Source organism: Saccoglossus kowalevskii, chromosome 18, assembly GCF_978046115.1.
Source record: "Saccoglossus kowalevskii chromosome 18, keSacKowa6.1, whole genome shotgun sequence".
Taxonomy (NCBI): Eukaryota; Metazoa; Hemichordata; class Enteropneusta; family Harrimaniidae; genus Saccoglossus; species Saccoglossus kowalevskii.
In genome coordinates, this window is record NC_140658.1 from 27,181,756 (window position 1) to 27,195,870 (window position 14,115).

A 14,115-nucleotide genomic window follows, 5' to 3' on the forward strand; every position below is an offset into this window, starting at 1 on the left:
GACCACCAAAATGAATATTCATTGAAACTCATTGCAAGAAGGCGTGAACTTTGCAAATTCGCAGTATTGATCTTGCCGATGAGACATACACTATTCTGTCAGGCGTTAGTGGAGTCTGATGCCGTTCGACCTGTGAAGGCGCCAATCGTGCCTACATGTCAGACTAACTCTCAGTGCTGCAGAACTGCTTTAGAAATTACGTCAAAATTCAATAACCACATGTTTTCACTGTTCTGGGTGCTTCTCAGTTAAACATAGTTTGGTTTGTTTTGTAATTTATGAAAAAGAATATGTTTGAGCACCTTTCATGGATAGTACCTGTAGATCTGATGTTTTGATAATTGTTATAAGATTGATGGACTATGGAACTACACTAGTCTAAGAATTCAGACTACCATATTAATCCTTGATACATTTCAGAATTAGAGAAAAAACAAGACTCTAAATCTTAATTGGCATCACTTTTTATTTCTAACTTTTTCTTTACAAGTGACATGCTTTTTTGGCTTTGAAAAAAATTAACTTGAGAAGAGAAGACAACTCTCTTAAAATAGACATTAACACCATTATACTGAAAGTGTTACATTATAAAGGTACAACATTATAGTGAAAATGGAACACCAAAAATTGTCAAAATACACATGTAAGGTAATATTCTGGCTACTTTAAAAAAGATTTAGCCTTTTCTACATTTCAATATTTAAATTATATTTGGAGGGAAATTCTGAGAGTTTAATTAAATGGTTTCAAACAAATAACTTAGAAAAGAAATTAAAAGTATTTGGCACTTGTGGCACCAATATAAGGCTACCACTCCCCACTGTGAATGGACTATTCCATTATTTATAAAAAATTCACCATAGGATCATTTAATTAACTAGGAAGGGAGGTTACAGCATTTAATGCTGAATTAAGAAGATTGCAATAATTAGTTAGGCATGCGAGACAGACATACAATTGTGATTTGAAATATTTTTTGCAAATGACCCGATAAAAAAAGGTCACACATCCTGGTAATTTGTTGCTTACCAAAATTCAAAAAATATATTCTTTTCCTATTGGCAAAACAGGTCCTCAGGGTTAAGTGGCTACTGGAAAGTTTGCTCGTCTTTTATACAAGAAGTATTAGCGAGTTGAAATAAATTTCGATTTTCACTGCCAGATTGCAATTTGATGTAAGATGTAACTTGGAAACATTGGGACAGATTTTGTTAATGTTTGCAGGTAATTGTGAACTTGAGCATTTGGGATTGGTCCCATATAATGCATACCAAATATTGATAAAATGAGAGTATCAAAACGCTCGCAATCAAAGCATGAAAGTATACTTCTCTTAAGATCTTCAGCATACATGGTTAGGAAAGTTACCTCTCCATATCTCATAAATATTTGTGCATACACATGTGGGTGAGCTATGATCAAATGCAACATGTGTAGCTGGCAATGACCTCTGCTTTTTAATGAAAGCGTACTCTTTGAAACCTACAACAGCATGCCAGTTTGTCCCAACAACAGTACTAGTGCTATTCACATGGATCATCTTCTGGTTCAGACGACTCGGATTCCACAACCAACACATGCATTACAGATTTAGTATATCCATAACAGGCGTTTTCCATCATGGTTGAGTTGACAAAAAGTCGCGCCAGTTGACGGTAAACTGCAACTGGGTGCACATTTCAGAATGTCAGGACTAAAACAATTCAAGTATGTACAATGATTTAGTATTGCTGAAGATATTATAGAGATTGTTTTCTAGTATTTTTAACACGTTAAACTCCCCCTATCACTTGACCTCATGCATGATCTCAAAAAATAACATTCTGGTACTTTCTGGCAAGGGAATACAAACTCTATTAATGATTATTTCTCAATCATGCCCGCCTCAAATGTGGAGTTACTCCAGTTGTCAAAGTTCAACACGGCAAATAATAATGTAATAATTATGTTATGTACAAGACTGGAAATTATTGATGTTATGGGGCAACCCAGAAAGTGCCAGGATATGGGACTTTTTGAAAATGATGCATATGGAGTCAACCATACAAAATTGCAATATTGTATACTGGATCCTTGAGTTAATTTGACCATGGATACAACCCTGTTATTTACACAAGTACAAATGGAGCAAATAAATGATGTAAACAATTCCAAACAACTGGACGTTGTTGAAGGTGAGCTGCATTTTTGCCAATGTTTTAATCCATATAAAATACACGAGACAAAATAACCCTTGCAGTACTACGGTAAATGAACATACATAAGGTGAAAAATTAAGGTGATTATGCTTATGCAGTACGTATACAGCTGCAAAATGAATTCCCATCTATCGTCATGCTATTATAAATGTACAGCATGTGACGTATATACCATAACTCATTTCGCACCAAAATAAAACTCGGCTTGTGTTCCTTATAAAGGAATCCCCCTGTATTTCAACACGGATTTGATATCTTCAGCGAGCACACATTAGAATATGTATACATATGGGATGGGTTGACACACAGCAAATACAGATTTAAATCATTCCACAGTTAATTATTGATTGAAAGGTTGCTCAAAGAATAGAAAGAAGTGAAATATGTGCTACAAATAAAAAGTACCCTGTATAGTCCAAAGAAAGTTGTGGAATTAAGATGGAGGTGGTTATTAGGAAAAGCATTTAGGCCAAAAGGGTTTTGCTTCTCTTTCCCAAGAGGAGGAAATCGATGCAGTTTTATTTTAGTTCAATACTGCAACAAGAAGTGCAACAAGAAGATACATGTTCAGTGTTTAGTATGGTTTCGAATACATGCTTTAAAGATTTTTTTGGGTAATACAAAATGATCTGAAAACCACATTCTACCATAGGTGGCGCACTTCACAATTACAAAAAAGTTTTAAACTGATGCGCAAAACAATCCCCCTGACTTTAGTAATACCATACATGGTGGGGAAAATGATATTAAGTGTCTGGGGATAAAAAAATTGGAAAGGTATTGGTTGTTGTGGTTATTTATACGAAAAAGCACTTGGTGTTTCTACAGTATTAAACATTGCAAGAGAGATCTCAAATCAGAAATGTATTCCAAGTGTATAAATTTGGGATGCCCCCTTATTAGTAGTGACCAAGAAGTGGAGTGAGTGGAGATTAGTTGTGAGTTGAACAAAAAGTGGGGGGGAAAAAAATCAAACAAGGTTTTTTTTTTTAAACTTTGGAATATTTTTTTTATACATTTGACACACACATTCAGACTACATGCAGTGTTATTGTGTTTCAACTGGTAAATTACACATGTGGAGGGGAAAATAAATCGGTGGGTGAAAACATTTGATAAAATGGCAAGAAAAATCAGAAAGCATTCAGAAAGTATGTTCCATAAATTCAGAAAACAACTGGATGCCAGAAACCAGCTGAGGTAAAAGTTCTCTGAAAAAAGATCTGATGAATTCAAACTTTTTTTTTATAAAATGTTTGCCAAGCCATGGTAAAAAAAAGAATTCCTTGACTTTGAATTTGTATATAATAATTATGATTCACTTTAAAGACTCATTAATATTCATCAAATCTATCTTTTTGTTTCCATGCAATGCTACAGAAATTCTACAATAAATATAAAGGATCAAGAAAATTCCCACTACAAAAAAAAAAAAAAAAAAAAAAAAAATACAAGATTAATTAGTATGTGAAGACACCTGTATATGTTGAAAATAGTTAGGGGAAGGTGGGCATATTTTTTATAAATTATTTACCTTTATTTAAAATGAAAAACTTTTTTATGTATTTTCTCAGAATTTTCAAATATTTTTCAAAAAAAATCTGATAAATACACCCACTGTGGCAAATATTGAAATGCACCATAAGTAGGCAGACATCTTTGTATCAATTCAACAGATAATCACACAAACCAGTATGATTTATTAAAATTCTGATTCCTGGCATTTATTTGCAAGAATTTTCTCCCCGTCCAAGCCCTAAATTTGACAACATATAACAGGCTACTCTGTTCTGCAACAGTTCATTTGGGTATTAAAACAATTGAATACATACATACAAGTCTATTTCTATAATTACCATGCCTTGTAGTAATAAAAATATATAATATTAGAGTACCATACTTATTTTTCAACACTTGGTGGGCAAATTTTCAAGGCAGATACATTCTGATTGGTGGATTAAGCTTTGACATCATCTTCACCTTATGGGTCAAGGTAACCTGATTGGTTCATTAAAATATAACATAACTCCTTACAAAAGTAAAAGTATTATCTCATCAAAATCAAAATTGCGACTAGATTCTAGCAAACACAAGACATCTTTGGTAACATTTTTGGGCTTTCTGTAAAAAATATAGTCCATGCAGATATGAATAGGCTTTGTGTTACGTCAGTAGTTCACTTGGAAATGTGCATGTCCACCAAAGTCATAAAACATGCACAACGAACTTTCCTTCTCTCTGGATAATGCTTAAAACTCCATGCATAACACAAAAAAATCCTATCAGAAGAAATCAGCCTCATATTCATACATATAATTTTACACAAACACCATATCACTTCTCTCAATTGAATTCCCAAATGTAAAAATTAAAAAAAAAAAAAAAATAATGACAAAAATAAGAGTTTTCTTGTTCGAGGTAAAACAGTAATAAACGTTCCATACGCGTTTTGTTATCTCCAAAAGTAGCACACAGGGAGGGAGGGCAGTGTTTTCATTCCGATTTACAACGATGTTTGGTTACTTCGTTTCACCTAGCTGCCCGCAACCGTCTCCATGAAGTTACTCCAGAATCGACAACATTTATGTTTTTCATAAACATTTGAGTTCAGTACTAGGCAGAGGTTTACAACGATTCCAGTTTTGACATCATTTATGAGACAGTCAATTTTGATAATAAATATCCGCTGTCATCAGAGGTAGGTAAGGTCCAAGGCATGATGTAGTGCTGCTAGGTCTGAGTGACTGGAAACCCTCCAAAACGGAATGTCAAGCTGCAATAAAAACAAAAGAAGCTCCGTGTCATACACTGACTAGAGAGGGCACTCTTTGAAATTACTTCACCACTGTGGGTAATGCATTTTTTAGATGGTTGTATTTCCCAACTCACTTTAAACTTAAATTTTAAAATGTAAGCTATATTTGCCAAATGATATGTAACTGCACTCACAAAGTATAAATATTCTCATTTCTGCCACTTGCCAAAAATATGCACCTGGGAACTAAATGCAAATTTCTGTCTAGGTTGCCAATAGCAACATGAAGAGTGCAACCTGAAGTGAAAATGACTCTTGCGAAAAATTTCAGTTTATTTTGTTTTTGTATTCACCATCTCTTCCAAGCCAGGTCAAAAAGAGAAACCATTTTTTTTCCTCTGGTATCATCAACAAATCTTTTTTTCAGCATGGTATTTTTTTATGCTTTATTCAAAATAGATCCTTTGAATGTTGTTGCCTAGATACCAACATCATTTTGGAGTGTGCCAAAAAACTTATATATGATGATACCTGGCTCAAACGATTTTTGGTGACCATAGTTTTGTGAACAACAGCATAATGTCAAAACCACAATGTAAAATTAAAGAAGATATCAGACACTGCTACAAAATGTTATGAAATTAATAAAAATTTGCCTCACAAAATAAAAAAGGCTTATAGCACCATATTTGCTCTAATAGTAGCACATACATTTGCGTTAATTACAGAGGTCTATAGTCAAAATAAGTCATATTTGAATAATTTAGTGTATAACCAATGCCACTTTCCGTTTATATGAGCTCCTACTGGAGACGCGCTTCTGATACCGTATTTATTCTATTATTTCATTAAATATAGTTTTTCGTATTCAGTATTTTTTTTAGAGGTCAAACCAAAAGAACTTACACTTACACTTTTGGCAGCCTGTTCTTCGTCCCTTCCATCACCAATTGCCACATATGTAACTTTTCTACCAAACCGAGATACAATACGCTCAAAACAACTTTCTTTTCCTATCTTGGTAGCACTGTAGATGTTCTCAATTGGGAAGGCGCCTCCTAAACCATACAATAATACTTTGGCAACAGCGGGTACGAGTTGTGTGGTGGTTACGAGCACATTTGTACAATTTGACCTGTGAAGAGAGGAACTAACAGTTAAGGACATATACTAATTTATCAGTGGTATGTATTTTAAAAGTGTATTTGTATTGAAGGATGGTGCTCATTGTGCCACCTTATTATGTTTTATTTGGATCCCCAATAAATACAACATAGGTAAAGAAATTGTTCACATGGAATTTAAACCTGCTTTTTCACAACAGAATGCATTTAAGTCGTATGAACCCTTTCAATGCCAAAGTTAACTTGTCTCACATTTCAGAAAAAATATATAATTTTAAGAATCATAATTTTTTTTTAAAATGGAAAATTATTTCAATTAAGTACAAAACGAAACAGTCGTTACAACAGAACATCATATGAAAATGAGATCTTCATACAAGTTATGTAAAATAAATAATTAATAACATAGCTACCAGTTGGTTATTTTGAATCAAATAGTGACAGGGACTAATAATAATGACATACCAGCATTTAGGCTAGAACAAACAGGCTATGGGTATTATTTTAAACGTATGCTGAGGTGAACAATAGACACATTTCAATAAATTGCCATTGTAACCTCTCCATGATTCTCAGAAAAAAGATTGCCATATTTGCTTGAGCTGATACACTTACCGATACGTAAATATGACAGAGATACGTCTCACTGTTATTCACATCCACATACTATCATGCTCCATATTTTATTTGCATAAGTTTCACATAATAACCAATGGGAGATTAATTTCTTTGATGAAATTATAAAAAAAAAACTTACCTGGAGTTTATAAGTGTTAATGATTTGAGAGCTAACGTAAGCCATGAATCTGTCAATGCTTCTATCTCTGCTCTCAGTTGTAACCATGTTTCCCTCTTCTCTGGGCCCAGTACAGCTAATGAATCAATGAAAACAATTATTTAGAGAACACTGCTTTTGAGTTTTCCAGTTTAACTGTATGTAAAGAAAAACCTGATTTATTAGTGTCATTGCATGTATATGGTAACAAGCAGCCTATCGGCTGAGATAGCTCCGCTGTTAGCAAGGCACATTTCAATTAAAGAACTGAAGACATCATTAGAAAATGAACAATATGAATAGTATCAAAGCAATCGGACTTACAGTTTTTAACAAGAAGTCGAAAATATCACTTTTTACCAAAAATTACAAAAATATTCACCAAAATAAATTAATTAGAGAATTGAAGATATCATCACAAAATGAACAAATCTGAGAGAGGTCCACATGTAGTACCTATATATGTAATATCAAAGCAATCGGACTTACAGTTTTCAACAAGAAGTCGAAAATATCACTTTTACCAAAAATGACAAAAATATTCACCAAAATTAGAGAATTGAAGATATCATCACAAAATGAACAAATCTGAGAGAGGTCCACATGTAGTACCTATATATGTAATATCAAAGCAATCGGACTTGCGGTTTTTAACAAGAAGTCGAAAATATCAGTTTTTACCAAAAATGACAAAAATATTCACCAAAATTAGAGAATTGAAGATATCATCACGAAATAAACAAATCTGAGAGAGGTCCACATGTAGTACCTATATATGTAGTATCAAAGCAATTGGACTTGCGGTTTTTAACAAGAAGTCGAAAATATCACTTTTCACCAAAAAATGACAAAAATATTCACCAAAATTAGAGAATTAAAGATATCATTACAAAATGAACAAATCTGACAGAGGTCCACATGTAGTACCTATATATGTAATATCAAAGCATTTGCACTTGCGGTTTTTAACAAGAAGTCGAAAATATCAGTTTTTCCCGAAAATGACAAAAATATTCACCAAAATTAGAGAATTAAAGATATCATTACAAAATGAACAAATCTGAGAGAGGTCCACATGTAGTACCTATATATGTAATATCAAAGCATTTGCACTTGCGGTTTTTAACAAGAAGTCGAAAATATCAGTTTTTACCGAAAATGACAAAAATATTCACCAAAATTAGAGAATTAAAGATATCATTACAAAATGAACAAATCTGAGAGAGGTCCACATGTAGTACCTATATATGTAATATCAAAGCATTTGCACTTGCGGTTTTTAACAAGAAGTCGAAAATATCAGTTTTTACCAAAAATGACAAAAATATTCACCAAAATTAGAGAATTAAAGATATCATTACAAAATGAACAAATCTGAGAGAGGTCCACATGTAGTACCTATATATGTAATATCAAAGCATTTGCACTTGCGGTTTTTAACAAGAAGTCGAAAATATCAGTTTTTACCAAAAATGACAAAAATATTCACCAAAATTAGAGAATTGAAGATATCATCACGAAATAAACAAATCTGAGAGAGGTCCACATGTAGTACCTATATATGTAGTATCAAAGCAATTGGACTTGCGGTTTTTAACAAGAAGTCGAAAATATCAGTTTTTACCAAAAATGACAAAAATATTCACCAAAATTAGAGAATTAAAGATATCATTACAAAATGAACAAATCTGACAGAGGTCCACATGTAGTACCTATATATGTAATATCAAAGCATTTGCACTTGCGGTTTTTAACAAGAAGTCGAAAATATCAGTTTTTACCGAAAATGACAAAAATATTCACCAAAATTAGAGAATTAAAGATATCATTACAAAATGAACAAATCTGAGAGAGGTCCACATGTAGTACCTATATATGTAATATCAAAGCATTTGCACTTGCGGTTTTTAACAAGAAGTCGAAAATATCAGTTTTTACCAAAAATGACAAAAATATTCACCAAAATTAGAGAATTGAAGATATCATCACGAAATGAACAAATCTGAGAGAGGTCCACATGTAGTACCTATATATGTAATATCAAAGCATTTGCACTTGCGGTTTTTAACAAGAAGTCGAAAATATCAGTTTTTACCAAAAATGACAAAAATATTCACCAAAATTAGAGAATTAAAGATATCAACATGAAATGAACAAACCTAAGAGAGGTCTACCCAAGGTACATATACACCAAGTATCAAAGCATTTAGGCTTGTAGTTTTCAAGAAGAAGTCGAAAAAGTAAAACATTGACACGGACGACGGACGACGGACGACGACGACGACGGACAATCACTCATATGATAAGCTCCGCTCGACAAAGTCGACAGCGGAGCTAAAAATGTGAACATCACAAATTTTTTCTAGAAAAAAGAAACAACTTGATTTTTTACACATTTTATGTTTTTAACTTGTTCTGGTAGCGATGCTTCACAAAGTGGTAATGCGTCTTTAATTTTAAAAATAATCTGGCCTTTCAACTCACCTCCTACATTATTTTTATAACTATTATAGATTTCTTTTATCCTTCGATAACGGAATGCTAATTTTCTCATCCAGTCTACTCCACCTCTAACTCCTGTTGCTAAGCAAAGGTTGGCACTGGTAGCCGCAGCATGGAAACCATCTGTGGCAAAATTATATGTACTGAAATGAAAAGAAAAAAAAAATTATTCAGCTTACAAAATTACATCATATATACTTCACACAATGAATAATTACAGGTTTGGCTACCAGAAGTGTAATTTCCATTTTGCAGGAATAGCGCCCTCTATAGTCAATCCATGTGATACTTGCATCAACCTTAAAATTGACCATCCTTGAAAAAAAAAAAGTTCACACATTTTCCAGCCATTTACCACATTTTTAGATGAATCTACCCAACATGCACCATTCACCCCATACCCGAGCAACGCATTTAATCACTTCGTTGACAGTTCCAGGCCTTTTCATTAGTTCCCAATAATTACATTCCTCAAGTCCTTATTGCCTGAACTGTCTTTAAACAGATCGTGTATGCTCTGGAATGACAGCTTGCCACCAATTTACTATTTTTGGGCCTGACTTGTTTGTCTAAATTTGCAATGAACAGTCACCGTTCACCGACTTCGTACAATGACAAGAATGTCAGAGCAAACATTAAATATACGTGTCATTATTGCTATTACCCTGTCACGTTTTACACACAGAAAAATTAGTCCGCTGTCTAGACACAATCTTTCTTGCAAACCACGCGACATAGAGTTCATAGCCAAAAATAAGTCACAGATTAGATTAAAGTTTGTCGCTATCGAAATTGTTTGCGTTGGTAAGCCGATAAACAAATTTATCAAATAATTTGTAGCGACATACTAAATCTTTCGAAAATCTTTACATACCGATGACAAATAACGCAGAGTAGTTTTTGATGGTTGAATGGTTGTTTGTTATGTCTCTACTCCACTTGCTCAAAGATTAGAATAGAAAGGAACATGCCCTCCCCACTTTGCACAATGTTAATAAAATACCTTAAATCTTGGCCATTGTCATCTGACGCCACATCATCAATATGTACTTGGTCACATTCCTATCAGAAGAGAGAAAACGCAAAAGTTCAAAATAACATAAAAAAGGTTTCTTGTCTTACAAGTACTTTAGATATGACATCATCACTCAGACACCACGATGAGACATTATCTGTATTATTTTATCACACAGTGGACGGTGAATTTCTAAATAACAAGTGATATTTATTAGTTGGAGAAAAATACTGTAAAACATGTTGAAAAAGCGACATGCAATTTTAGCAAATTGTGGTAAAATGAGGTAATAGCGAAATGTTGATTTAGCGAATCTCTCTTGTCATTGTTGATTTCCTGTTTTCACAATACTTGTCTGTCGCCTGCCAAAACAAATGCGCAGTTATCACCTCCATAAAAACCAAGAAAAACTGTCAAGTGTAATTAGGAAGCGCCACAGATTTTTATGTTCCGGATTATTGTATACAAATCCCAAAGCCTTGGCCATTTTGAATTTATAATAAAGTCATTAGCGACATCATGAATTAGCGAATCAGTTCTCTTGCTAAATTTGCTAAAAGACATGCTCGCGAAAAAGACATTAGTTTTACAGTAGTTAATTCAAATTCTGAAAATAAAAATAAAGCTTAATTCTGGATTTATCACATGACTACATCAGAAGTATTCGATTCCACAGAAGCTACTGAAAAGTATCAGCACAGTGACCCATTCTATGAAATATTCAAACAGGGAAATGAAGAAATGCCACAGATGGCAGTTTTATAAAAAGTTGCCTTGGTAACACAGTTGCAGAAAATGACAGAATGTCTTCCCTTAGGCAAGGAAAGATAAGACAGACCGAACCAGAAATTGAAATATACAAGAAATAAATATTATAACAATTTTAAAGAAACTTAGTAACATTATATCATATATAGTATTAAATTTTGTATGCAGTACTTAAAATAGTTTAGAAAATAATATAACCAGGCAACATGTATTACAAAATCGAAATATAAAGTTACCAAAGACCGCTTAGTTCCAGGGTTGCCTTCTCCTGACTGATATTTATAATACTAATCATAGTTTAAACATAAAATTTACTCAATATGCAAATTATCTAATTAGTATGCAAGATTGTTGGCATTTGTTCTGCAATTGCACTACAATACATTGTTATTGTAATATTGGTGAAAAAAAAAACATTTCATCAAATTTCAGTATAGTAATAATTTAGAATATCTTCATTCACAGACGTATTAAACCTATGAACCGTGAATGATTCTCAAAGTCTGTCAGAATGTAGATGGATATATAGGCTAAGAGTAAACCAGACTATTTTTTGCTTGAACTTATTAGCAAATAGTTAATGCAGGTTATTTTGTGTACGGTTAACTTTTTTACATCTATTTGGTAATGGGGCGGGATTGGGTGCATGTACGATTAGACGAGATTAGAACCATTTTTTTTAATTTGAAATTTCCACCTACATCTACATACAACATGGAGGTATGTTTATACCGGGGGTACCTCCATGATACAACCAATCAGGATAACAATATCTGAATTTAGACTTTTACTTGTACAGGTATTTGTAAACTTTTTGGATGATTTCAGTAATAAAAACTGTGTTGTTTCTATCCTGTATGTCTATAGACCGTAATTAGAATAGAGTTAGGCAAACGAAAGTTAGGCACGCTATAGTTAGGCAAAATTAACAGCCACCATTCACACCTCAAAGTGAAAGCAAACATGTGTCAGCAAATGTGTTACCAGAAATCAGACGAGTTTGCAGAGAAAAGTCGTTCATGTTATACGTTAATTGTTGTCAACTGTGTACAAAGTGCACAAGGTCATGTTTTTCTAGTCGGTTTGCAAACATTAATATCCTCGGGGCAAATCTGTTAAGCCCCAAAAAAGTCATAGCTTAATATACACTTGTATAGTGTAAATACTCTGTAGGGGCCGGAGTTAGGTTCTGTGAGACATCAAAATTAAAACTGTTGAATACCCGAAAAACCATTCAGTGCCCGCTGGGAACAAATTATCTGTTAATATATTAATATATTTGTCAATAATTATTTTAGTTGGGAAATGAAACTATATAACCACATTAAATTATAAAGTTTTTATACAATTTTAATGATTATCTAGATAGGACTGCGGGTTATTCACACGCAATGACGAAATGGAACAGCAGTGTTAAATACAGCATGATAATGTTTACAGACAGTAATGTATTGATTCTGACAAACCCGCATGTCATTGTTTGTTTGTTTGTCAAATATTGACTCACACATGAAGTGGGTAAAACACTGCTTCTGTGTAGGTCCTCCATATAAACCAACGTGATTTGCATAACAACAGAGTGACCACAGCAGGTGACCTGAGCAGAGGGAGCAAACTTGAACTCAGCTCACAGAAATGAACAATTTGTTTTTGAGAAGAACGGTGTAATTAGGTACACCAACACTAGAATTGTGATCAAATTTTTTTTCAGGCATGTTTTTTTTATATATTAAAATTTGGAATGATATAAATTGATTGTTAACCACTCTGGATTGCTCAAGGAAACAAAGATTCCATGGTTGCAGGAAGGGATACATTAAGGAAAACTTTGAGTCTGTGAAAACCTGTAGTGCAGGCAGCTATAAGCAATCTTAGACTGGTCGAATACCAATGACTTAGTATGTATTCCAAACACAAGTACTGGGTGAGCGCTATGACTGCAGAGTACAAAAATTAGTATTTTGCAATGTTCCAAATGTTCATGCATACACAGAAACTTATAATACACCTTTCCAGTAGGTTTAACAAAATTCAAACCTGCAAATTTTTGGGTCAAAAACCAGTTTAACAACAAACGCTGAACATACCAGTAAGTACAAAAGCTCAAGGGACAGTGCACATGACCAAGATGGTGCACATTTGCAGTTATGTATGTATGAGGAAATTGTGACAAGAATATTAAAACTAAGCTGTGGGAGGACAAATCGGATTTACCACTCCCTGGGTTTAACGTTACTTGTCAATCAAATTAACATTTCTCAGACATTACGCTATTATGAGTATGGTGTCTGCATATCGCTAACATGCGAAGAACTTCTCAAGATAGCTTTGCCGTATCCCTATCCATTTCTCAACTTTATTCAACATTGAGGAAAATTTTTTCTTGAAATTATTTTAAGCCATGAACAAAATATTATATAATATAAACTTATGAATGTAAAGTATAATAAACTTCTGCTTCATATCTCAAGGTTTTTATTGGAGACGAAAAAATGAGATTTTTACGTTGGAAATGGCCTGGCAATCACTAACCAAAATTTGATAGCAGTAAAAAAAGCGCCATCAGATTAACTTGTTCTTGATCCAACTGATGATTTGTCCGATATGAGAATTACTGACTGAGTAAACAATATACTTCCTAGAGTCAGCTGTTGATAAGAAGCCAGTATAATTAAGTATGAGGATGCCGAGGACAATCCCACAGAGGAGCTCAGACATACTGACTCCATAAAACAAATATAGGTTGAACAACTATGGCATGAACAATGCCCAAGTGATAAGGTATGTGGAAGAGTTGGAAAAAAATAAATAAATAAAGTGATGGGAATGAATAGTAGGGGGTAGGCACTTCAACTCCATACTACCCTGAAGCTTGATAATTCTATTTAATGGGTTAAAAATGTTGTGACATACGGGTAATGGTAATGGAAGTAAAACCAGAAGAGCAAAAAAAAAAGGATGAGCAATTATGTATGTAG

At 33.4% G+C, this 14,115-nt stretch overlaps 1 protein-coding gene across 10 annotated transcripts in view; it reads right to left on the reverse strand.

Moving 5' to 3' along the window:
- Positions 1 to 448: 448 nt before the first annotated feature.
- LOC100372975 (protein phosphatase EYA1) overlaps positions 449 to 14,115 on the reverse strand; it is a 151,320-nt gene continuing 137,653 nt past the window's right edge. For 9 of the 10 annotated variants that reach the window (XM_085493180.1, XM_085493182.1, XM_085493186.1 and 6 more), the window contains 5 exons: positions 10,358 to 10,416; positions 9,337 to 9,497; positions 6,835 to 6,949; positions 5,860 to 6,088; positions 449 to 4,971 (listed from right to left, as the gene is read on the reverse strand). In XM_085493180.1, coding sequence (XP_085349306.1) covers positions 4,891 to 4,971; positions 5,860 to 6,088; positions 6,835 to 6,949; positions 9,337 to 9,497; positions 10,358 to 10,416 — 645 coding nt within the window. In that variant the 3' untranslated portion in view covers positions 449 to 4,890. The remainder of the gene's footprint in view (positions 4,972 to 5,859; positions 6,089 to 6,834; positions 6,950 to 9,336; positions 9,498 to 10,357; positions 10,417 to 14,115) is intronic. The other variant, XM_085493178.1, reaches the window with a different exon arrangement.